This window comes from Herpailurus yagouaroundi, unplaced genomic scaffold (genome assembly GCF_014898765.1).
Source record: "Herpailurus yagouaroundi ecotype Mexico unplaced genomic scaffold, PumYag 77, whole genome shotgun sequence".
NCBI lineage: Eukaryota > Metazoa > Chordata > Mammalia > Carnivora > Felidae > Herpailurus > Herpailurus yagouaroundi.
The window spans coordinates 35,049,043-35,076,006 of record NW_024412388.1 but is presented as its reverse complement, the minus strand read 5'-3'; the positions used below and the strand labels follow the sequence as shown (position 1 = coordinate 35,076,006).

At 43.9% G+C, this 26,964-nt stretch overlaps 1 protein-coding gene across 3 annotated transcripts in view; it reads right to left on the bottom strand.

The window, feature by feature from the left end:
- The window catches only part of RNF220 (ring finger protein 220), a 224,659-nt gene extending 199,518 nt beyond the window's left edge, over positions 1–25,141 (bottom strand). For all 3 annotated transcript variants that reach the window (XM_040469970.1, XM_040469971.1, XM_040469972.1), the window contains exon 1: positions 24,399–25,141. In XM_040469970.1, coding sequence (XP_040325904.1) covers positions 24,399–25,023 — 625 coding nt within the window. In that variant the 5' untranslated portion in view covers positions 25,024–25,141. The remainder of the gene's footprint in view (positions 1–24,398) is intronic.
- Between the last annotated feature and the right edge of the window lie 1,823 nt (positions 25,142–26,964).

The window sequence follows — 26,964 nt, the reverse complement described above, 5'->3', positions numbered from 1 at the left end:
GGGAGGGACTGTGGGTAAACAGGCGTGAGGGCACTCTGGGGTCCCGCGTGTGAGTGTGTTTGGGCACAGCCTCGGCTCCCGTGTTTCCAACTTTGCATGCTTCTTAAGGAGAATCTAATCCTCACGGGAGAATTTAATCTGTTCATTTGCAGGCATCTCATCAGCACCCTGCTTTGTTGAGGACTGTTTGATGTCCCAAGGAAAAGACTTCGAAGTCTTTTAAAGCCTTTTTGATGTGAACCAGAAAATCACGTTTTGTCAAGAGTGCACTCAACTTGAACCTCAAAAGGTTCAGGACTCAGAAACCACACGGTTCAAGTGGGATTTAAACTGGGCAAAATCACTTCCTTGTCTTCCCCTGCAAGTCCGTCCCCTGGCCTTTGTGCTAACAGTTTCTGTGCACTGTTGGGCCTTTTTTTCTCTTTCTTTTTATTCTCTCTCTCTCTCTCTCTCTCTCTCTCTTTCTCTCTCTCTCTCTCTCTCTCACACACACACACACACACACACATATCTTGGCAAGAAAATCTTAAGAAAAAGAAAACTATATCACCCCCAAAGAAGTGGCTATCTCCCCACTAAGGATAAAAGACATCTCCAGCTCCGCCCTGGCCTCACAGATTCAGAATGATCTGCTGCGGCCCCAGAGGCCTGGGCTGCTTTAGGTGAGGGTCAAATGATATACAGAGCCAAACAGCTATGATTGCATCCTTAATTGAGGTATTTAACTAGGTACAAGACTCAAGCTTCCTGTGCCCCAGGCAGCTTTTGCAGAGAAAACTGGAAACTTGTTTCAGAGGATAGCTATTTTATGTGTAAAGGAAGCACATATCTTAGGACTTCACTGTTCAACTTGGAAATGAAGGGACAGGAGATCTGACTCCTCCCCAAATCAGGAGCTGACAGAAAATATGCCAACCCTGTCTCTTTCCAAAGGTCTCTTCTTATATTTTTTCCTCTTTTTTTTTTTTTTTTAATTTTTTTTTCAATGTTTATTTTATTTTTGGGACAGAGAGAGACAGAGCATGAACGGGGGAGGGGCAGAGAGAGAGGGAGACACAGAATGGGAAACAGGCTCCAGGCTCTGAGCCATCAGCCCAGAGCCTGACGCGGGGCTCGAACTCACGGACCGCGAGATCGTGACCTGGCTGAAGTCGGACGCTTAACCGACTGCGCCACCCAGGCGCCCCTATTTTTTCCTCTTAAGACTCACAAACACAGTTACTCAAAGGCCAGCAAAAGTTTAGATTTAGGAGGCAGAATCTCAATTGTCAAAAGGTCCCAAGTATTCCTGATATCCCAAGGAACATCAGATGCCCTTTCCCTATGGCTGTAAACATACCAAAGCTTCACTGACCACGGTCTCATGTCCTGCTAACCGAACAGTCAGCATTTACTGAGTGGCCACTGTGGATCAGGCACTAGGCTAAAAATAAATATAATATTTCAATAAAACAAAAAGATGAGTCAGCTCATTCCTATTTTGCAGACAAGGAAACTGAGGCTCAAAGAGCTTAAATTACCTGCCTCAAAGCAGCACATCTAGTAAGTGCCCGAGCTGCAGCTAAAGCCCAATCTGTTGAACTCCAAAGTCAGTGTTCTTGGCTTAACACCACGCTGTTCAGCACCTGCTTTGTTGCAGTTTTGGGTTTTTTAAAAAAGCATTTAGTGTTCTATAAATTTATTTACTTAGTATTTATTGAGTACCTACTTAATGGGAATTGTGAATATTTCAAAAAGTGTAAGACACTATTCCTTCCCCCCTCTCACTGTGACTACTGCAATAGCCTTTTTACAATGATCTTCTTTTACTAACACTGACCCTATTTCAATCCATTATTCAGAAAGCAGCCATTGTCATCTTTTAAATGATAAATCACAACATGGTATTTCTCCATTTAAAACACTCTGTAGCTTCCCATTGTCTAGAGAATAAAATCCAAACTCTCTATGATCTAAAAGATTCATGGAGATCTGGCTGCTCTTTCTTTCATCTTCTGCTGTATTCGCCCAAGTTCACCCCATCCTAGCCCTCACACCTGTCTATCCCTCAAATGTACCAGGACACCCTTCTCCCAAACCCATATGTGCTTGCTCACCATTCATATTTTAATCCAAACATCACCTCCCGGGGCATACCCGGCACATTGGACACAGCGGATCATTTTTTATGACAAATAAATAATCATGTCACAATCAATCATGACAATTATTTTCCTGATTGATTCTTCAGTTTAACATAAGTGATTAATAATTTAAAAATAATGGTTTTAGGGGCACCTGGGTGGTTCAGTGGGTTAAGCGTCCAACTTCAGCTCAGGTCATGATCTCACGGTTCGTGAGTTTGACTGCATCAGACTCTCTGCTGTCAGCACAGAGCCCACTTCAGATCCTCTGTTCCCCTCTCTCTCTGCTTCTACCCTGCTCTGGTGTTCCTTGGGATATCAGGAACACTTGGGACCTTTTGACAATTGAGATTCTCAAACATAAATAAACATTAAAAAAATAAAATAATAGTTTATTTTTTATTTTATATATTTTTTTAAGTTTCTTTATTTCTGAGAGAGACAGAGAGAGAGAGAGAGAGAGAGCGCATGAGCAGGAGAGGAGCAGAGAGAGGGAGACACAGAATCCAAAGCAGGCTCCAGGCTCTGAGCCGTCAGCACAAAGCCTGACGCGGGGCTCGAACTCACAAACTGCGAGATCATGACCTGAGCCAAAGCCAGATGCTCAATCGACTAAGCCACCCAGGTGCCCCAAAAATAATACTTTATTTTTAAAGATAATCTAATTTGGAGCACCTGGGTGGCTTAGTCAGTTAAGCGTCCAACTTTGGCTCAGGTCATGATATCACAGTTTGTGGGTTTGAGTCCCGCATCGGGCTCTGTGCTGACAGCTCAGAGCCTGGAGCCTGCTTCGGATTCTGTGTCTCCCCCTCTCTCTGCCCCTCCCCTGCTTGTGCTCTGTCTCTCTCTGTCTCTTTCTCTCAAAGACAAATAATAAACATTAAAAAAAATTTTTTTAAGATATTCTAATTTAGTAAACTTTTATTAGATGAACTAAAATGTGCAAATACTAAACAAAAATGTCACACCCCATTTCACAGTTTGTTTCACTGTTTCAAAATTTAAATGCAAATAAGAACTCCAAGAGGTCAAAAAGAATGGCAGACTGAAATAACTCAATTTATGTTTCTTTATCTTTATAATTAATGTGCTCTCGCTGTTTATTTTGAATCTACCATTTACATGCAGGCGTGTGCAATATCACAGGAGCTGGAGTCCTAAGTGAGCCCAACTGCTTCTGAACTGCTAGACACTTGCTCTCAAAGCAAACCAAGTCTGCAGGTGTCATGGGTCCACAATATAACTAAAAGTTCTCTCAGTTCTTCCTTATAGAATATAATGCTTATTAAAGAATAAAATTTAAAATGTGCTACTTTAAAACTTTACACATATATTAGTAAAACTCAAGAGTAACCACAGCAAATTTTTAGAACTTAGACCAACAAAAGATATTTTCGGGGAGAAATATTTTAAAACTGATGTTGTTTAAAACTGCTAGCACATGATGACATTAAAAAGCAAACCAACTTTAGTTGACTTTTGTTTTAAAATTCCTCTACAGACTAACACAGCACTCTACTCCCCTCACCAATGCACACTACACTATCACAGTAAAAAAGTTGTAAGTGCTGTTATATGGGGAAACACAGGTATTGTGAGAACAGAACAGGGTCAAAGGAGTAGGAGAAGAACAATGGAAGTATAATGTCCCAGAAGCCAAGGGAATGGGAAATCCAAGAAGGATGAAGTCAACGGTTGTATCCAATACTACAAAGAATCCCTCCTCTGAATTGGGTACCAGGGCCAACTGGGAGCAAGGCTTAGAGATCTCCCTTTACTACGTGAAAGGTAAATACCTTCCTCTGGCTGGCATGTAAATTAATTCAAAGGGAAAACTTCTTATATTTGCTCTTAACCAGTTTTTAGCATCAAAGACAGAAAGATAGAAGAGCACGTATCATATTGAGCCAATGGCAGATCTGTGTTCTCTAGACTCGAATCCTACCAAGACCTCAGCCAATGGCCACCACCAACCCTGACCAGTGCATGAGGAAGGAAGAGAGCCCACTGAGAGGATGGCTTAGGGAGAGTCTTCTGCCCTGTATCTACTTGGTCATAGTGCCAACTTGTGGGGAAAATCTCATACAATTGGGTACAAACAGAGCTGGTTAAGTGGGACACCATTAGTCCTCACATCTGTTCTCTGTTTACCCCATCTTGCTCACTTGAAGAAAGTAGCAAGTATGTGACCACCTTTAAGTGTCTTTTCATTTTTAAACTCTCTTCACTGTATACCTCCTGGATCAGTCTATACTTTTTGGATGGTGAAACAAAAACAACCATCAGTCAATTTAGCCTTTTTATAAACTAATTCAGAAAATTAATTTTGTAAACAACAACAACAACAAAATCAGACACTTTCACAGCAGTTGTGACTACACATACCATCACACTGTGCCATTTGGAAGACATGGAACCAATCAGTAATTAGTTCTAGAACTAGAGAAACGCCCCAGTTTTATCCAATCATCTAAGATTCAATCTTTATTATTTATTTATTTATTTATTTAAATATTTATTTTTGAGAGAAAAAGAGAGAGACAGAGCATGAGCAGGGAGGGGCAGAGAGAGAGGAAGACACAGAATCTGGAGCAGGCTCCAGGCTCTGAGCTGTCACCACAGAGCCTGATGCGGGGCTCAAACTCACAAACTGCGAGATCATGACCTGAGCTGAAATCGGACACTTAACCGACTGAGCCACCCAGGCGCCCCTCTGAACCTTGTGTTTTTTTTTTTAAATGTTTATTTATTTATTTTGAGAGAAAGAGAGAAAGAGTGGACAGAGTGACAGAAAGATTGGGGGAGAGAGGATCCCAAGCAGACTCCATGCTCTGGTCAGCACAGAGCCTGATGTGGGGCTTGATCTCACAAACCGTGAGATCATGACCTGAGCCAAAATCAAGAGTTGAATGCTTAACCGACTGAGCCACCCAGGTGCCCTTCTCTGTAGCTTGTTTTACATATAAGCACATAGGGCCCTAACTTACTTTTAAAACCACTACATAGTATTCTACTATAGAGATGTGTCATAATTTACTAATTTCCTATTAGTGTACATTTAGGCTGCTTCTGGTTTTTCAAATTACAAATCATACTATAAAGTACATACATCTTTATGTACTTGACCAAATACATGTAGGATAAATGCCTACAGTTGAATTGCATCAAAGGATATTCGCATTTAAAATTTTCATAGACGGGTGCCTGGGTGGCTCAGTCGGTTAAGCAGCCGACTCTTGATTTTGGCTCAGATCATGATCTCACAGTGCTGACAGCTCAGAGCCTGGAGCCTGCTTCAGATTCTGTGTCTCCCTCTCTCTCTGCCTCTACCCCACTTGCACTCTCTCTCTCAAAAATAAATAAGCATTAAAAAAATTTTTTAAAGGGGTGTCTGGGTGGCTCAGTTGGTTAAGCATTGGACTTCAGCTTAGGTCATGATCTCATGGTCTGTGGGTTTGAGCCTGGCGTCGGGCTCTGAGCTGTCAGCACAGCTGAGAGCCTGCTTCAGGTTCTATCTCCCTCTCTGTCTGCCCCTCCCCCACTCGTGTTCTGTCTCTCTCTCTCTCTCTCTTTCTCAAAATTAACATTTAAAAATTTTTTAAATAAGTAAATAAAATTTTCATAGATATTGCCAAATTGCCCTCCAAAGAGACTACACCACTTTACACTCCCACCAACCATGTGTACAGGGCCGGGTGCCCCGCACCTTCATCAATAATGGGTACATTATGGGGCACCTGGGTGGCTCAGCCGGTCATGATGTCACAGTTTGTGAGTTCAAGCCCCACGTCAGGCTCTGTGCTGACAGCTCGGAGCCTGGAGCCTGCTTCACGTTCTGTGTCTCCCCATCTCTCGGCCCCTCCCCTGCTCATGCTCTGTCTCTGTCTCTCAATAATAAACATTAAAAAAATAAAAAAAAAATAATAGGTACATTATGAAACAAATTGTTCATAATTCAATGAAATGCTTCAGATGTGTCATTGTCTTCCCGCCTCCAGCTTCAGGTATTTCCTTCTTTTTAGCTTTCTGGTCACTTTTGGTTTTCTTCCTGCCCCCCTCTGAGGAGACTGTTCTATAGTTTTTTTTTTAATGTTTATTTATTTTTGATAGACAGAGTGCAAGCGGGGGAGGGGCAGAGAGAGAGAGAGAGAGAGAGACAGAGACAGAGAGAGAATCTAAAGAGGTTCCAGGCTCTGAGCTGTCAGCACAGAGCCCAACGCAGGGCTTGAACTCATGAACTGCGAGATCATGACCTGAGCCAAAGTTGGACACTTAACCAACTAAGCCACCCAGGCGCCCCTGTTCTGTACTTTAAAAAAAAAAAAAAATTATTACTGAAGTATAGTTGACATACAATATTATATTAGTTTCAGATGTACAACATAATGATTCAACAGTTCTCTACATTACACAGGTTCATCATGATAAATGTAGCCACTGCCTTATTACATGTTACTTATTACACATTACATATAATCTTATTACAATATTACTACCTTCCCTATGTTTCACTTCTCACCCCCATGACTTATTTATTGTATAACTAGAAGTCTGTACCTCTTAACCCCCTTCACTTGTCTCGCTGTACTTTTTTTCTACACTTACACTCTTAATTTCCTTTCCTCACTTCTCCAGCAACCTTGTTTTTCCTGCTCACAAATTTCCCTTATAGTTTTTATGCAGCTCAACAGGATTCAACAACAACCAAAAAACCCCACTCCTGCCCTGTTCTCCCAACCTGCTGGCACTCCTAAACCAAGAGAGAATGTTAATAGGGAAACCTGAAGATCTTTAATCGGGGCCAAAATATCAGAAGGAATGAATCCATCTTGGTGTAACCCTAAAGAAAAAGAACATTGAGAAGAATTCTGAATTGTTTCCTTTGTTAAAATTGAATCTGTTACTTTTCCCCCTACATTCCACTCCTGGATTTCCTCTCTTTGAATCAATAGTTCATAATTTTTATTAATTACTCTTTGTTTTTGTAGCTAGAATTGGAGAGGAGGCAAAAGTAAGGGTGGAAGGAAAGAAAGGAAAAATCCAAAAGTGGCTGATTGAAGAAGAGGAACAAATGGGCAGGAAGGGTAGAGGTAAAGAGGCAAAACACAACTAAAAAAAAAAAAAAAAAAAAAAAAAAGCCAACTTAAGTCCTTAAAGAAAAGTTCTTTACTTTGGCTCCATCACCACCCCTTTCATTCCTGAGCTCTGAAAACAGGATCCTAGTGCAGGAATGGGTTGGAGGGTGGGGAACAGTGAAAGAGGGAGTAAAAGTATCCTATTCCTCAAACTACAACCCCCTCCTCACCCCCAACTTCTTATCCAGCAAAGCTCCACCACCAAGAATCAGCTTAATAGAATAAACCACTTAGGGCTGAGGCTCAGAGAAAGTCAAAGACCCCACAATCTCCTTGCCTATTAAGCTTCTTAGAAGTTAGAATGCTGCTAAAGAAAGTGATATTATGGCCAAGCTACTTAGAGAGAACACAAGGATGCTAAGTTGCGAAGAGGGAGGCCAGTGTGGGGGTTTATGAGCATTTATCATTAGCGAAAGATGATGGGGCAGGGGGTGGATACTAGAGTGGGAGCAAAAGCAGCCAGCGTGAGAACAGGTGCTCTTGTACGTCTTCAAGCTGAGACAGAGGAGAAGGGTATCTGCAGAATCTACAAATGGGATGAGAATCTGGATAGAGAAGAAATAATTGTTTTCTTAGGATAAAGGGGAAAACATGGCTTCACGTAAGCTCCATGTAAGTAATCAGAGAGTAAGACAAATAAAGCAACCAGCAACAGTTCCTTCCTAGGTCAAATTTCCCAAAGATTTCTGGCATTCTGCCACTTCCTTGTCCTCTCCCCAGTATAGCTGGCAGAGTCCACAGGCTCGCTATCTGAAAGGCTGGCAGTGTAGAGGGCAGGAACAAAACTAACCAAACCCTTTATCCCAAAATAAAGTCCTGATGGCTCACTGGCCTTCCCCAGGTAGGAGTTTAGTAGGGAATTCTGCTTATTTCCACCCTATGCTTTTTAGGATAAAGGTGGGGGCGGGGGGTGGAGATCATCAGGTGAGCTCTAGTCCTCCTTGCTCCAGCCCTCATTTAACTGGAGCCAAGAAGAAAAGACAACATTATAGGTACCAACCCCTTAATGTCAACTGGGAATTTTTTTCAGCTATAGAAAGACCTGTCACAAACTGCACAAACCCATAAGAGATCAGGGCTCACCAGTCACTGCCCCCATAATGTAATCAAGAAAGGAGGCTAAGGGGGAAAGAATCTGGTTCAAGAGACTTCAGATCTGTCCCTGGGCCCTTGTAATAGTGATTATATCTAACATGTATTAAAGGCCTACTTTGCGCCAGGCGCTATTCTTGGGACTTTATTTGTATTTTATATGAACTCACTTCATCCTTAGAACAACCCTAGGAGACTAGTACTAGTACCAGTCCCACTTTACCCTGAGGAAACTGAGGCACAGAAAGACTAGACCCATCTGTCCTGTCTCAGAGTTAGCTCTTCTCGAACTGCTCTGGCTGTGAAGTGCAGAGCATGCCAAAGGCGGGCTCTGCACCACAAAGAGCATTAGGAGTTAGCAGATGCCAAACCATCTCCCCCTCTCTCCCATCAGGGGTATGTTTGACAAACTGGTTTTTGTTTTGTTTCGGGTCATAACTAGTAAGCTCCAGGCAACACATTAGGTACTGAGAACAGAGGTGAGTAAGACAGTCCCTACCGAGGAACTCATAGTTGCAGGTAGGGTGGCAAAGGCCTGTGAGTGGGCCAAAATAAATTGTGCCCAAGGGCTGCCTCACTACAAAGGACTCCTACAATTTTTTCCAGTATGGACACAACCTGGCATACAGACGTGAGGTTCTGAGAAGTGTCTGGCACACAGAGAGTAGACACAAGCATTATTCTTATTAACTCAGGAATCTGACCCATAGGCTTCCCTCCCCTGGGGGTTTTCCTTCTTCCCATTGGCTCTGGAGCCAGACTGCCTGCGTTTGAATCTCATCTCTGCTATCCCTTTCTTTCGTGACAGTGGGTGTATTTCTTAAATGCTCTGGGCCTCAGTGTCCTCATCTGTAAAATGGAGATGATAACCATACCTATCAGGGAATTTATGAGGATTAAATACATGATTACTTGTAAAGCATGCAGAATAGTGTCTGACTGGTAGAAAGCACTCAAAGGTGTTAGCTCTTCTTATGAGGAGTAGTGCTCTGTGCCTGCCTTTGCCTGCAGTCATTTTACTTGCAATAAAAAGACTGAATTTAAATGCATCTGGTATGGTTAGTTTAAGGAGGATAGGAAGTCTCTGGGACTAAATAGGAGGAGAACAGTTCCCCTGGGAAGTTGGAGGAATAACCCTGGAACTTGTTAATTAAGATCTTGTTAATGAATCTGCTTGTTAATGGTCTATTAAATAATCACACAATGAAGTTTACCGCACAAGTAAAGCCTTTTTCAAATGCTTGCTCTTTCCAATCCTTCTGGCCCAGCTCAGACTTCTAAAGATCTTGCCTAAAGGGCAAGTCCTACCAAACCCTTCCAAATCTGATGACCCTCTTCATCTTATCACACTCATGGCTATTCTTGCAGCCTAGGCAAGGTCTCTGGGACAGAAAGCCTCATCACCTCAATTCTGCCTATCATTCCTTGGGTAAAGCCATTACGCCTGTAAGCCAAAATATTTCCGTCCACAGAGTAGGAACAGAGTCATGGGCCCTGGGAACTGAAAAAATAAAGGTGCTCCGAACTTTGCTGAGAAGAAAGGCAGAAGGTGAATTTGTTTCAGTGGGAATCTGGCAAAATAATATTTCAGCTCAGATGTCACAGATCTGTGTAGGAAGTGGCCTACCAACCTCCACTCACAAAGAGTCTACAAAACTTTTGTCCCAAACCACCTAGGAAAATAATGCTGCAGCCAGCGGCAGGGAATGCATTTCTTCTAGAGTCCAACTTCAAGGATGAAACTGCATGTAGGAGGGCTCCCTCTAGGTTGAACACTCAGGTATTTCATAAACTACGTTAGCCTCCCAATACCATGCTGCTCCTTTAGACAGATGTTCTCAGAAGGGGATAAATAGATTATACAGTGTATGTGTATGTGCTATCTGTGGTCTATGTGTGTGTGTGCCATTTAGGTTACTTTTAGATTACAAAACACATCTGTGTTATCTTTTCTGATTCAACAGCCCTGTAAGGTAGGGCAAGGATTTTTTTTTTGCCACCTTTCATTTTATATACGAGGCTCTGGGGCTCAAAGAGACAGTGATTTACCCAAAGGTACACAGCTAGTAAATGAGAAGCCGGAGCTTCTGGCTCTGTGAGCTTGCCCTGTCACTGAGCTGTTTCCAAAGCTTCTATTTCTAGTCATCACTTCCCACTTGTAAATGTGCCAGGGGGTGCCCAGCCCTGCGGTGGATCCTGTGTGGTCCTTCAGACTATGTCAGAGTGGGTAGAGCCAGCTGGCAACACTCAGCAAAACACAGCCGAGGAAACAGTGACCCTGGGTTCACTTATTCTCACAACAAATATTTATTGAGCCAGGTGCTACATGGGGAGAAACACTGGATAGAATCACACAAGGAGATAGACATGGGCCCATGGAGGAGGGATAATTAGGCAAATAATTACATTACAATGTGACGGATATTTTAAAAGGGGAGGGTATGTTGGGAAAAGGATACCACCCCCCAAGTCCATGAGCAAAGTTGATGAGAGTATCCACTAATGTACAGATGTCTGAACCACCTGAACCTCAAACCAAGCCCCTACTCACGGTTCATTTAACCTTCTTTCCACTGGCAGCTGTCCCCAGCAGTGTTAAAGCTTGAAGCAGAGAGCCAATCTGCAGGTGTTGGTGACTAATTCAGCCTGAGAGATTCCTCTAACCCTCCAACCCTCCACTAACCCTTATTTCTTTACAAATGAGCATTTTAGCATAAGAAGAAAGCTTAAGGGCTGGGGAAGGGGAGAGAGGAGGCTGGCAAAACCCCCCTCTAGCCCCAACTCGGCAGTATAACAGCAGTGAGAAGCCAAGCTGGCTGGAGCCCAAGAAGCACCAAAGCGCACACTGGCTCCCTCACATCTGGCTAAGCACTGTGAGCCCCTCCACTGGGCCACCTTATAACTACAATATTACACCAAGAAAGGGGCTGTCTGAGCGTGTACAATCAGCTGGTGGGCAATAACGGAGGAAAAGGGAAACAACCTGAGGAAGAGCAAAGGCCAAGGGGGCAACTAGAGGCAGTTGGACAGATCGTACCCACAACAGAAGAAGAACTGTCAGGAGCAGAGCCTGAATCTTCACTCCTACCAGTCCAGGCTTCTGGGCCGAATCCCAGCCTCTTCCTCCTCTCTACTTGCCTAAGCTGAGTTCCCTTCCTTCAATGCTGTACTCCTTTGTGAAAGCTTCCCTCTGAGACTCTCACCCTTGGTGAGAGATGCATATACTTTAAGGAGTCTAAGAATCACCTGCTTGCTAAATATACACATTGCCAGGCCACATTCCCTGTGATTCTGAGTAGGAGGTCTGGAGTGGGCCTAGGGAATCTGCATTATAAATAATATTTCCACCCCAACCCCAAGCCACCCCCTCTTCCACCACCACCACAAATGGTAGGGAAGCTCATGGTTCTTAGATCACACTTTAAGAAACCTAGCCTTGGGAATGACTCCTCCTGAAATCCCAGAGCCCTTGTTGTCTGTTATCTCATATTATCATTTTTTTCATATATACATCTTAACCACTCACCTTAACCATAAGGCTCTCAAGAAGAGGAAGTATCATCTACTTTTTTGACTCCTCTGCAAACAGCCCTGAGCACAGCACTCTACAGGAAACACTGTGGATGTTGAGCAGTGACAATGATAAGAGGCCAAGGGAAGGAAAACCACAGCAGGGATGGCAGAGCACCGAGGCCCCTGCTGAAGGGAACTGTTGTTAGTATGCTGATGCGGGCCAGGCTGGGACAACGGTTTGCCTTGCCTTCTTTTTTCCTTTCTTCAATAGTCTTGGCACTACACACCTAACCTCCCTCATGAAAGTCGCGCCTGAGCAAAGCACCTCCCATAGGAAACTTTGCCAAGAAATCTTGCCAAGAATCCTGGGTGCTATGTGGCTTAGTTTAAACGGTCAGGGACTATTCTAGATCTTGAGACCTATCAGGTCTCTGTGCAAGCAAAGTATACAGCTAAGCATGAACTTAAGTAAAAAGACGAGGACCTATGATCTATCCCCCTAAAGATCATCAGGGTAATAATAATGGTCTTCCATATTCAACAAATATTTCCAGAGTACTTTGGGCCAAGCATGGTTCTGGGTGCTTGTGGGTCTTAAGATGTCATATGTCAGCAGAAAGTATTCTATAGTGACTTATCTTTAGAAAGTTACTTGTTTTTGTTTTTGTTTGCACAGCAAAGGAAACCACCAACAAAACAGCAATCTGCTGAATGGGAGAAGATATTTGCAAATGATATATCTGATGAAGGGTTAATATCCAAAATATATAGAGCACTTATACAAGTCGATACAAAAAAAACAAAAAACACAACAACAAATGATCTGATGAAAAGTGGGCAAAGGACCTGAATAGACATTTTTCCAAAGAGGACATACAGATGGGTGACAGACACATGAAAACATGCTCAACACCGCAAATCATCAGGGAAATGCAAATAAAAACTACAGTGAGATATTACCTTATACCTGTCAGAATGGCTAGAATCAAAAACACAAAAAATAACAAGTGTTGGCTAGGATGTGGAGGAAAAGTGCACTGTTGGTAAGAATACGAATTGGTGCAGCCACTGTGGAAAATAGTATGGATTATTCTCAAAAAATTAAAACTAGAATTACCATATGATCCCATAATTCCACTACTGTGTATTTACCCAAAGAAAATAAAAACACTAATTTGAAAAGATACATGCATCCCTATGTTTATTATAGCATTATTTACAATAGCCAAGATATGCAAGCAACTCAAGTGCATATCTGTAGATGAATGGACAAAGAAAATATTGATATATGTATCTATATATGTATTGATATATGTATGTATGTGTGTGTATATATGTACATATATATATAATGGAATATTATTCAGCCATAAAAAAAGAATGAGATCTTGCCATTTGCAACAGCATGTAGGGTGCTAGAGGGTAAAATGTTAAGTCAGTGAGAGAAAGATAAATACCATACGATTTTACTCATATGTGGAGTTAAAGAAACAAAACAAACAAAGAAAAAAAGAGACAAAAAACCAGACTCTCAAATACAGAGAATAAACTGGTGGTTACCAGAGGGGAAGTGAGTGGGGGTCTGGGTGAAATAGGTGAAGGGCATTAAGAGGACACTTTTCTTGATGAGCACTGAGTAATGTATAGAATTTTGAATTATTATATTGTATGCCTGATACTAATGTAATACTGTTATGTTAATTATGCTTCAATAAAGCAAACAAACAAACACAACAAAACAAAGTTACTTTAAAAGCAAGCCCCTATATGATGTTGGGCTTCAGAACCACATAAGCACCAAATGTACCTTCTCAAGAATGACTGGCTATAGGATGAAGTACTGTAGACATCCGAGGTCATGTCTCAGGTCCTGGCAGACAAAAATTCTATTTTTACCTTATTGTGAGCAATCCTTGGCAGCTCTGGAGTTCTTTCTTCCACTCTTAGATGCTATACTTTGTCCAGAAAAGCAAACTGCCACACCTAGCCCCTTTGAATAAGTAACTCCTTTTTGATTTCCAGATATCAGCTAAAGGTCACTTGCTCCAGAAAGTTATCCTGACTCATAGACAAGATTAGGTGCTCCTGCTTCTAATCCATAGCATTTTATACTTCCCTTATGATAGTACTTTTCACTACATCTTGCAATTGCTTGCTAAACCTTAAGCTCTAGTAAGGCTGGTACTATAATCTGTTTTGCTCATTATTGTATCCCCAGCACCTAGCATAGTGCCTGGAACAAGGCAGGTACTTAGTAAATACTGATTGAATAATTATGTGAATAAATGAATGCATCATACTAGCAAGATGGAAACTGAATCATGCCTCACGTACTCTGCCAGTTTTATCCATAATGCACCAATAAACACCTAAGATAAGCAGCATTATTCCTTCTAGGCTGCCAGACTGTATGGAGGTGGAACTGTGGCTCACAGGATCCCCCCGATACAGACTCCAGGAGGCACTTTCCATGACCAAAGATGGATTCAATGCTCCAAAGTCAATATAATGTCACCTAGAGCCTGACAGTTAAACCAGCCATAAACCACAATGCCAGCCCTGTCATGACTTGATGGTAAGATCTCTTTCAAGTCAACTTCTCATAGATCCAGCTTTCTCATGAAGAGGGTATTTGGCCCTTCAGGAGCAGGTACTTTCTTTAAATAAAGAACAAATGACAGTGAAAAGCTACCCACACCATGATGGGAAGTTGGGAGAAGAGGGAAGTATTTGCAGTGAGGCATCTCTGCAGTTAGGAAAGAGTTAAGCTCAAACGTCTGTCTGGGATCTCTTACCAGTAAATCAGCCTTGACTGCTGCTCAGGCTGAATGAAGCCCCACCAGGTTGGCCTGTCAGGAAGGAAGCCCATGCGTCCAGACTTTTGTTGTTCTAAGGATTTTTTTTTTTTTTTTAATTTTACTGCTCAGGAAGGAAGCCAAAGCCTAGGCCCTAACTGCAGTCCTGCTGATTACTTGCCCTAGCATGTGCTACGCCTTTACCTCTCCATCTACCTCTTGGATCCAACTCTTCTCTTTTCTGGAATTCCTTCCTTACAATGACTTTGGCATTTGGGCCTAAATCTCAGACCTCCCCCCTTCTTTAACAACTGAAAATTAAGAATGTTGAGCATTTCCCTTCCTACCTCCCGTATTCTTTTGTCTCTATGTGGAAAGGACTGAGGATAGGGAGAGAGGAGAAGTAGGTGCTCTTCACCACCAACAGTGATCTGAATCCCTTCTCTTCAATGGAGCCATGAAGGAACTGATAAGGATTGAGGTGTCAGTCTCCACTGGTCTCCAGTGGCTACTCCTGCTACATACATAAGTGAACAGAAGACTTCAAATACAAGCAACTATATTTAAATAACGGACTCAAATCCAAGGTCCTCAGGCAGAAGGTCAGTCTTGCCCACTCCCATCCCCCTACTCCCTACCTCTCCCACTGACATGCAGAATCATTCTCTGATATTCCCAAGGCCCATGGGGCTTTCTTTCTACAAAGAAGAAAACATTGAGTTTATTTGTGCACTCAGGGTAATGGACAGCCCTCTTTTAGTCCTAGGAAAATGCACACAGACACCATGGAAGAGGCCTATCCCCGCCCAACCCTGCCCTCCCCTTCCCCTGCTAATCCCTCCCCAGCAGCTCCCCCAGCTCAGTCCTGCTGCTGTATTTCTCTCCTGACCTACAAGGCCCCTTCAAGCCCCGTCCTAAGCCTCCCCCAAGCAGAGACAATCCATCATGCTGTGGGACTGTGACACACACAGATGGGGGAAGGTTCACAGATTTCTCTCACACAGGCAAGAGGGTAAAAGTGCCTGTATAACTTAAAATCTAGCGACATACTAGAAACTCTGGTACTTTGAATTCTAATACTAGTCAAATACCATTACAGAAAATCTGATTACATATAGTCTAAATTTCTACCACAAACAAATTCTAATGGCCCATTTATTTCAAGCAATATCTGATAATACCAAGTTCCAGAATAAGAAAATATGATGAGATCTAGATACCCTGACCTGGGCCACTGCCTAGATACCTAACCCTGGTCAAGTCCCTTCCTTACTCAGACTTGGTTTCTTTAACTCTAATATTGTCTCGCTTCTAAATAAAATGGAGGGAGAAAGAGGTCAGAGGGCCACCAGGGCTAATCCTGGTGGGTGGGTAATAATGAAGGGAGGTGAAGCAGCTGGCTATCATAGAAAAGGGCTCTGAGACTCTCCCTTTTTCCACACTGCCATAAGGCATGAGTGTGTGAAAGGATCCTGCATATATGCTAGTTGTTAATGACCATGTGTTTGGCTATATTGGTGCTTCTGACAATGAAGATTATGCCACCAGATTATCCTTGAAATAAGTGATTACGTATGGAAGGCTTATTATGTATGAGGAACTGTTCTAAGCATTATCTATGTACTTAATCTCATTCAGTCCTTCACAACAATCCTTTAAGGTTATAATTCCCATTTTACAGGTGAGAATAACAAGGCCCAGGGAGGCCAAGTAATGTGCCCAGGGACACAGAGTAAGTAAGCTAAAAGGTCAGGATCTTACTCCAGAGGCTGAACTCATAACTACTATGTTATATTGTCTCCCCACCTTTGACTTGAAACACCTCCAGGGTGAGGCTCAAAGGGGTCACCACAACATTTATTCCTCTAACAGGTATTTATTATGCTAGGCCACTCTGACTTGGTATAAATCACACCCCAAAAAACAAGGCCAAATGAGAGCACTATAGGATTAGCTGGCACCTAAATGGGAATCATATACCTGAAAATAAACCAAAGGTCTCTCCAGGGCTGGCCCTTGCCCCCTCCCTACAGCTTTCTCACTGTCTGCTGCTCTAAGATGGATGCAAAGCCATAAGTCTCAGCCTGCAAATGAATTTCAGTGGAAAAAGACAACCCTCATCTGGTGAGTCACACTCGGGCTTACTGGGCTTGATTTCTCATGAGACTGTACCAAAGGTTCCTTCTTCACACATACAGCTCTAGACTTCCCTAAAGCTCTACGTCTGCTGAACAGAATGTCCGGGACGCAGCACCATGTCTTTCCCCCAAAACACAACTTTCATTTCCTCTAGGTCATCTTCAATCAGAACACATTCCACGGAGAAAATTGACGGTCAAATGTCTGAATTGCCAGATGGTTATATGTGTCTACAAAACCCCCACACCACTTGTCTGCATCCAGCTTCAACCAGGACCTGGGTAGGAACTTGTTTTTCTAAAATACACATCAAAAGCAGATCAGCATTTGTGGACTCCATGATAGGGGATGTAATGCTGTGAGAAAACATTTGGGAAGGGGATAGCCTCTGATCCTAGGTTTCTAGAGAGTTAGGTGAGAAAAGCAAATTTTAAATTATTTGTTAAGCTATGAAAGATTTTTTTGGCACCCCAAATAATCAACACAATAGGTCTATATTTGAGAAAGGTAATTTCACATATCTCTTAAAAAACTCCCTACCTACTTTGGTCATTATGATACCCCAAAGCATAAATAAATTCTTCCTTTCTTTCCTCAAACCTCTACACCTTTGGGATAGCACAGTCTTATAGATATTATCCAGAGCAATGCTGAAGAGTGGCAAACTGAGGAAAACTTGGAGGAAACATTAGATTATAGTCACCACCATTAATTTATTCAATACTCAACTAACACTTACTGAACACTTCAATGTGATTAGCAACAATGCCAAAAAAAAAAATTTTTTTTTTAGCACTAAAACTAAACTGTAGTTAAGATAATAGAAAAGTCAAATCCATTGGGTAAAAATGAAAGTGAATGAATTCCTCCCATTTATGTAAGCATCTACCAGGTTAACTGATTCATACCACAGCCTATCATTTCTCCAGGCCTAAACCCATAGTCCTAAATCAGGATCTTTTCCTGGAAAAGGCATAAGAAAGAGACTAAGTAGGTGAAAGTTCTTTTGCAGAAAAATCTCCTCCTTGCCCATAAAGAAATATTTACAAATTCGCACCTGCAGCACACACTTTTAGGCTATACAGGATAAAAATAGACTCTGTTCAGCCACAAATGCCACAATTTAAATGGTATTTTTTAAAATGTGAAGGCATTTTAGTTGCTATACAGCAATAAGTTATCCTTGAGTCTGCAGTTCATCTGTCTTTAAGAGGAGTAAAATGGCACTGGGAAATGCTGTTAAACTGTTGGAAGAGAAAATTCAAATCCATAAATTATTGTAGCTTTGGTGTTCAAATCCTGCGGATTTTACACTTAAAATGTATCATCACCCCAAATCCCAAGTGTTTATAAGGAGTACATTCCGGATGTGGTTAATAAGAGTTAAAAATATGAAAAACCATTATGAAAATATAACTCTATTAAATGTATTGTCACTCTAAATGCCGAGTATTTACAAAGAATACATTTCAATGTGTGCTAATATTTATTAACCAGATGGATGTAGTTAACAAGGGTTAAAAATAACAAAAACTAATATAAAAATATAATTCTATTTTTTCAGTTTCCTCTTCCCTGCCTAATGAGGAAAGGGGATGGGGAAGGAGAGCAACTTTTGTTATTAGGACACAATGTGTGTTTTTTGTTTTCAAACAAAAAAGGGCCACCAAATAATCAACCTAGGGCCGCTGACCGGAAGGCAGCCCCGGAAAACTTCCCGTGGGAAGAGTTCCAGAAATTGCCCGGACTTTAACAAGCCCCGCTGTGCTGGCTGCGAGACTCAGACGGTCAGAAGCGACCAAGACTCGCCTCACCCGAATACCAGCTATCCTGCGGATTCACGAACCCCTGGACTTTGGGAAACATTCCCTGGAACGTTTTACAGATTTGAAAAGCAAGACGGGAAAAACATTTCGAATCTACAGGATAAACCTCAAAGTCCTCGGGTGCCGAGAGAAATGCTAGCTCCTGATGCGCGTGTACACACGTCCCTCCTCATCGACGCGCCCCGGCGCCCTCTCCTACGCCCTCCTCCCACTCCCACTCCCCCCCCTCCAGTCCCCCAGACCCCCTCCCCGCACGCAGGGCACCCAACGACCGCGCGGGGTCCCCTCGCCTCTTCACTCCGCCACCCGCCCACGTGCACCTCCCGCCCTGTCCCGTGTCAGCCTGACACCCGCGTGGGCGTGCCCCTCTCCCCGGTCACACTCGCTCAGTGTCCCCCTCACCCCGTCTCCACACTCTCTGCGGCTCAGACCGCTGTACAGGAAACCGACCGAGGGTTCGGTTCCTAGTTGCGACCTGGGGACGCGCGACGTGGAGGGCGGGGCGGGGGTGGGGGACCAGACCCGCCCGCGGGGTCCCGGCCGCAGCCTGCGGCTGCGGTGGTAGCGCGGGGCTCGCCCGGCCCTGGGGCAGCGCCGGGAGTTCTCCCGCAGTCTCCGAGTCCGGCTGAGCGACGGCGAGGTCACCAACATTTCTCAAACCACTTAAAAGCCATCTCAGTGGCGGAGGCTAGGGAGTCCTTTCCAAGTGAGCCAACGGTGCCCGCTCTGTGGTCCTTCCAGCCCCCTGGCCGGGCCTCGCGCCTCTCCGCGCCCCCTCCCCCAAACGATCAATTACCAGCCACCCTTCTGCCGGGAGCGGCGAGGGGCTGGCTGGCGGCCGCGAGGAAACGGCAGCCCGGATCACTTCTGCATGACAATTGATGGGAGGGAGGGCGCGAGGCGAGGAGGGAGGACGGCTGCTGTGTCCGTTTTCTCACCATGGTGATTAGGCATTCCGGCCGCGCGAGGAGGCAGCCGCCGACCAGAGCGGCGCGGTGTGGAGCGAGGACAGGGGAAGAGAGCGGGAGCGGGAGCGAGCCCAGCCGCCGGGCGGGCGGGCGGCGGGCGAGCGGCGCGCTGAGCCAAGCCAAGCCAGGCCAGATGGCTCTGCAGCCATCAGGGACTGCTCCCGTCCAGCCCGGCCCCACTTTAGCTGTGCAAACATTTCTTTATCCCAACAAGACAATTAAACCCAGCAGCATGAAAAGGAGTCTCCATGACTGTGCTGGGAGTGAACAACCAGAAACAACCACCCATCACAGGGAGTTCTTGCCCTCCACCCCCAGAGGGAGGAGAAAAGGGGCTCAGGGAGAAACTGGGGAGCAGCTGAGCAACAACCGGGCTAGGTCTGGGCAACTCAGTATGGACGGAACCATCTGACCCACCTCCTCTGGTGATTTGCTGGCCCTTTCACAGTGGTCATCTGCTCCAGCTACAATCCAGAAGTTGAGCCTGGTGACAACTGCCCCAGCAAGAACAATCCTCCTAAAAGCCCAGTTTAGGGTCCCTGGCCACCCCAATCCCAGAGCCTTGGGAAGTATCCCCCTTAATCCTACCCCCACAATGTAGCCAGGACTCCTCATTCCAGGCTGCCCTTGGGCCTACATGGGCTCAGCTGAGTGATTCTTAGGACACAGGGTCTTCAATGATACATGCCTTCATAAAGACACATTCTCAGGGTACAAAATACCATCTACTATTCAGGGCTTTTGGGCCCAAGAATGATTTTTCAAATACATCAAAGATGAGAGCAAAGCAGAACATCCAAGAACTGCTGTGAGCCACCAGGTTTCCTACCTACCTGTGAAATCTGCCTGACACAGGGAAGGGCCAGGGAAGCAGGGACACTTTAGGGTCATTGCCCATTGCATGTCCCTGAGGTAAATCAGAAGGCAGGGCCAGTCACTGCTCCAACTGGTGCAGTTCTGGTTCCTCTCAGCTCTCTGGTGAGCGTGCATACTAGCCAACTCCAATTTGGGCTGAGTGGAATGACTGGCAGGCTGGCCAAAAAAACCTGTGTCACCCAGGCAAGAATCTGGGCATGAGGGGGGGTGGCTACAGAGAACAATCGGGAAATGCACATGATAAGAGCCAGGGCACTGAGGGGGTAATAAATGTATAGATTCTAGCACAAGGCAGCAGACAATACTTATCTTCCCTTTTGTTGTAAAGTTTCCTTAATGAGGAAATGTTTATTTTAAAAGCCCTGGGAAACATATCTGTAGACACTTCATATGTAAGACACACGTGGACTATTCGTAATTGGTCCATAAATTTTAGCATCATTTCCCTGGACAAGAAGCCTTGGAGACTGGTTCAGGGAGTGACAATAAACAGGAGTTACCTCAGTTCCCTTCCTGGGGAATTACGCATCCTCCATGAATAGCTTCTCACAAAACACGTCTCCCTTTTTCCAGGGCAAATAAGTTAGTCGTGTCAAGTCAAGGCTTCCTTTCTCCATAGACCCCAACACCTACCTCATGAATCACCTGTGATGCCAGGTAGATGAACAGGCAAGCAAACCGGAATCATCTACTAAGAGAAACAATACTTTACCCAAATAGCTACATTTCAGTACAAAAATGCATATTTAGTCACAAAAGAAATCCTGCCTATCAGTACCCAGATTTAAGGCAAGCACACGTGTGCATTACACCATGTCTGCAGGCCCCTCTTTCAAATGCTCTCACATGTGGACATATCTGCATATGGATGCAGTGTGTGAGCAGGGGGTGGCTGCGACAGTAAAAACTGTCAGTGTTTCCACTGTAAAACTGATTTTTCATTGACCTAAAACTCAGTCATAAAACTTCTACTCTAAGTAAAGGACACACACACACACATCCCCATACTGAAAAAAAACCCCGCCCCTGAAAAAAACCCCTAAAGCTAAGTGCCTATTTAGGAGGTTTACTGTTGTATTTAATTAAAACATTTTTTTTTTTACATTTTATGAGAAAATTTATTTATATGAAGAGAACTGAAAAATAAGTCACCACATCAGAAATTAACTCTAAGTTTTAAGAATAAAAAACCAGAATATACATGGTTAATTGTGGCAATCTGACCAAAAGCCACTGCATCCTATTACTTTGCTCTTTCCAACACTTTCTATCCTCTCTTCTTGCCTTCCCATCCCCCTCACTGCCCCATCTGCCCCTTAAGCTCTCCTTTTGGAAGCAGTCTTGTACACTGTCACTCGATTATCTGAGAAATATTACTTATTTCAAAACGGTTCTGTAGGGAGGACCTGAAAGGCATCTAGTGGGAATAATCAGGCCTTCTAACGGCCCTTAAATATGTATTTACATAAAACAGACCATAAATATTCTGACACACGTCGGCATATGACAGGAACCAAGAAAGCTGCTGCAGACTTTGTCCCAGTGCCTCTTCAGCCCTTCCCTACAGAAAACTGTTTCTCCCACCTTCCCAAAACTCAAAATCAAAAGCACAAATGCTACCCAGTACAACCCTGGGAGGGCTGCTATGCCACCTAAGGGAAGAAAAGGAGGAAGGAGCCCTGGATCACAGGCTAAGAGGCTCCTGTTCATTTTGCACCTTTGTTTCTTGTTGAAGATTGGTCACGAATGCAACTCTCAATAATAAGGTGGGTGTGCAAACGCCCTACACTCACAGACACGCCTAGAGGTTTTACGTTTGTGTGATAGAGAAAAGAGAACACAAAGTACTCTCTAAAGGAAGAATATTTTAAACAAATAAAAGGGGAAAGGGCTCCAATTTATATAATACTACAGTTTCAAATAAAGAAGTTCCCCCACCCTTCTGATCAGAATCTCATTAATTTCAAGGTCAGAATTCCATTTCACTTTGGGAGATAGACTCATTTAATTTTTCTCCACCCAGGCGTATTCCTGTGTGAGGGATCCATCTCCATGGGGGATGGCACCACCACACAATGCAAACCAGGCAAACAGAAGAGTTATGGCTTTGACACTCGGAAAGGGAATGGATAGCCACATCTATGAGTTCTGACTTGACTAACAAGCTTCCTCCTGCTCTGGGGGTCTGACACAGGTTTGGGCTAAAAAGAGAGAAAAATGGAGACAAGCTGGATTTGTTAGGAGAGAAGAAAGGAATCTTGATCTCCAGATGTTACTTTGTAGCATATTAGTTTTGAGAGGATTTCATTTTCAACTTGTATTTGGAGAAAAAGGGGGCAGAATCTGACACAACCTCACCCAGGGCAGCTTTAGCCAGAGGTCAGATTACAGCTAGCCTTGATCACTTGCACATTGACAAATGAAAACTGCGCTGAAGTAAAACAAAACAGAGCAACACAAAGCCAGCACGTTCGGGAGGTATACCCAAAAAGCAAGATGCTAACACACACATCAGCTGTCCAGAAGGGGAGCCGGTGGAAGGAGCTGAAGGGAAGTGAGAACACACGGGCACTTGTGCTGGCATACAGCAGCTTCTCCCTTAAGTGGGGAGGTCTCGGGCTTACAGACGCTGACATAAAAGACACACTTGCAACATATTTCAAAACCAAAGGGCGATGGATTTACAAGGCAGGTTGATTTTATGATGACTTTTATTGAAAAGGTACGCTGGGTTTAGGCAGATGCCTTTTAGCGCAGGAAAGTTAACACAGTGCCTAATTCAAGGAGACAGCCTGAGGAAGCAGTGCCGACAGGGGAGAGAGCTGCAATGTCTCTATTACTCTCCTCGGCATCATAAAGAGAAGAGAAGAAAAAATGGTATTCGTGTTGGTGGTTATAGAGAGGACAGGAGCACAAAAAATACAGAAGAGGGGAAAGCAAACCTCAGATGTAGTTTTCTTAAGAAAATAAAATGAAGCAAATCTCAGAACAAAGGGTTGGGTGGAAAAACACCCTCAGTTCATAAATTCTCACCAGGCTTGAAGAAAACTGCTCTGCCTACCCACAGCCCAAAAGCATCAGAACACAATTATTTTCTGATTCTATTAGAGGAGAAGATTGTAGGGTTCAGCACTCCTGGTCTACAAGTTCCAAATAAAGGTTTAGTTCTAACTATCACCAAGGGTAGCCAAAGCTCAACAAGGCACTTGGAGAACACAAGAACGCTGTTCCATAAGCAGAAATTAATAATAGTTGTGAACATCAAATATGGAGCAGTCACACAGGTCAACCGTGTCTAGTCCTAAAAGTGAGCCCAAGGATAAGCATCCAGCAAACCTGTTAAATCCCAAGAGAAGTCGGCTTTCTAGCCTTGCGATCACAAGGAAAACACAGCTGTTTGAAATGCTTTATGGTGATTGACGACACCTTTGTCCTTCTCTGAAAAAAAAAGCCTAATGTGGAGCAGGGCTGAGAGTTGGGAAAATAAAATCACGTGGAGTCCACTAGATGTGATACAACGGAAAAGCTAAAAAATAATATACCAAGATCGGAGAAACAAAACAAGGACAGCAAAGAGAGGAGGGATGGATGAATTTGTTCAGGTCCCCAAATTTCGTAGAAACCTATGCTTTCTAGTAAAATGATAGTCACTCCAGTATATATATGGCACCTCTCTTCACTCCAGAGTCCCCTGGAGAGAGGCAGCGTGGAGGCCAACTCGCCTCTGGCTACCTTCAGAAAAACATTTCCTACCAGAACTGTCAATGCTCATTGACAACAGACAAGTAAATGTTCACACTCCACAGCCATTGAGTGGGAAGTAGTTGGCCCTTCCCATTACTAGGAGCATGAAAACTGCCACCGACCTGTTGAACACTACTGTAAGGCAGGGCTTGGTGGGGGTAGGGAGGACTTGCACCAAAGTACTTACATCTGTCATTCCGATCCTCTGGGCTAGATGAAGCTTCCCGATCCGAAATGAGGCCAGAGACAGCAAAAATCTTCTTCCCAGTATCATCAACCTTAAGTGAACCGGGGGAGCTAGATGGCAGCTGTGTCCCAAAGTCATATTCCTTGCCATCTGCATCTGAGAAGCGCAAGTGGGGAGACTCTGTGTCATGGCAGTTCTTAAGTCGTTTGGCTGGCGTAAAGGCTGACTGATAACTCTCCCGGTCCTCAGTGGAAGCGAAGGGACGGAAAGCCCCCACCCCACTATGATTCAGCATACTGATTGGGGTGCAATCTAGATTTGGGGGAGCAAACTGAGGGTGGAGGTGTAGTAAAGAAGGGGGAAAATCACGATTGGCAAAAGTGCCCGGCACCCCACCTTGCCGATGGTACATAGAGGCAAAGGTGTAGGAACCGTTGGTGAATGGAATATGCACGTCCTTGTCTACTGAGACAGGTACACCAAAGGGTCGTGGCTGCTGACAAGGGATGGAAGCATCGCGGCTGGCCTCAGCCGTGGACGCCAGGACCATCAGTGCTGGGGATGCCAGTGGGTTGGGGAGGTAGGATGAGTTCTCCATCTTGAAGGCTGCCCGGTGTAAGTCCATCGGAGTCTCTTTCTATGGCTGGTGTCACACAAGAAGCAGTCTTCCCTGGGAGGGAGGCCAAGCAGCACCTTGGATCAAGGGCAGGGAATATTACTGGGGAATCATCCCCTTCTAAGACCTGTGGAAACAGCAAAGAGAAAAAAAGAAGGGGGAGGAAGGTCAGGGGGAGAAAAAAAAAAGGGAAACCCCAAGTGATCGAAACACCATCCTTCTGGCTTACAGATGCTCGGGCAAGAGACACCACAGGCTTTAGGAGCCAGTGGGCAGCAGCATCAGACCATTTTCATTCAGGAAAATCAATAGACAACTTACTGTGATGTACGCGTAGCTGACTTTGGTCCCTACACGTTCCGGGTGAAATGCGCCTGAGCCCAGCAAAGGAAAAAAAAAAATCATAAAACCACCAAATACAATATTCCCTGAGCAAATGAGCTTTGGAAGGCCAAGTCACCCAGTAGATTGGGTGGGGTCTATATTTTAAAGGGCTTCCCCCTGCATACACCACCCATGGCTGGCCTGATGTTCAAAGAGAGGCGAGGTTCTACCTAGACGACCCCCCTCCAAAAAAACACATCCTCTCTTCATCTCCCCTAACAATGCCCTGGTGCTGAAAAATTCTTAAATCAAGCACATCTAGACCATCTGTACGTGTTAGCTGTTACAAATTGTACATGTGGATAAATCACACACATTGGCACGTACATAAACACACATCTTCATGTATCATCTAAGACTGTTTCCAGAAAGAAGTGCTATGTGAAGAAACAACAGCAATATTATTTTTGATGCACACCCCTTCTCTAATGATACAGGTTTTCTCTTTTCTGAGAAGGAACAAAACCTTCATCAATAAAATGCCTGGCATCTCTGACAATATTTAAAACCATAATGGGTGTCTTTGGCGTATGTTCTCTAGAAGCGGCTGTCTTCCAGGGGCAGCAAAGAGCGGATCGGTAATTTTAGTTACTAATGCACTTGCTCTTAAGTAGATTTGTAAACAGCCTTGAATTTGCCATTAACATTTGGAGCAAAATGTTAACAAAATTTCTGACTTATTTTGCTCAGCTTATTGGCCCAGTCAGAGTTGATGTCTGATAAAGGTCCCTGGAACAAATTGGAGTTCGGAGAGACTTCCTTCAATTTCCCTTTTAAATTTAGGTTATGCATTTCTATAGCCACTGATTCCATTTCAAAATTTATTTTGAGTAGGGGGCTGAGGCATGGGTCGAGAAGGGCTATATGTCAGAAGTCAGAACAACATAAGACGAATACTAGAATTTATTAGCTTCAAAAATATACACTAGATAGAAACTTAATGAAACTCAAAGTATAAACCAAAAGCCACCATCTGCTACTACTTAAAACCTTTAAATTGAGAATCATGTCTCAAATAAGAATTTACCCCCTCCCCTAAGACACACACACACACACACACACACACACACACACACACACACACACCTAAATAATGGAGTATCTTTGGTATTCCCTCAAATAGAGAAGCCTCAGTGAAACTGCAGATGAATCCCCTTGGCTTAATGCAGTGCAAAGAGAGTATTTCCTTCTCTCATCCTGTAGCAGACGTGTCAATGACTGTTATTAATTGGGAAGATGAGTGCACACCATCAGACTGCTTCCTCATTTGGCATCTCTCCTTATAGACATCATTGCTAAATTACCAGATTATGTATCTCACATTAACGGATTTTTCTCTCTTCCAAATTTTAAATAACTTTCCTGTCAAGTTATAGCAGTGCAGGGAATGATCTGCCAAGGATAGCCAGTTAGCCTGACGAGTCTGGTCTGGGAATCCTGTTCTTGGCTGTTTTCGAGTCAGATTAATGGTCACACAACATGGACGCTCTAAAAGTGGGTCTAGGGCTGTTCCAAGGGTTCTAAGCAGCTCTTCGTAACAGAAATAACTAACTACTTCTCTCTCAA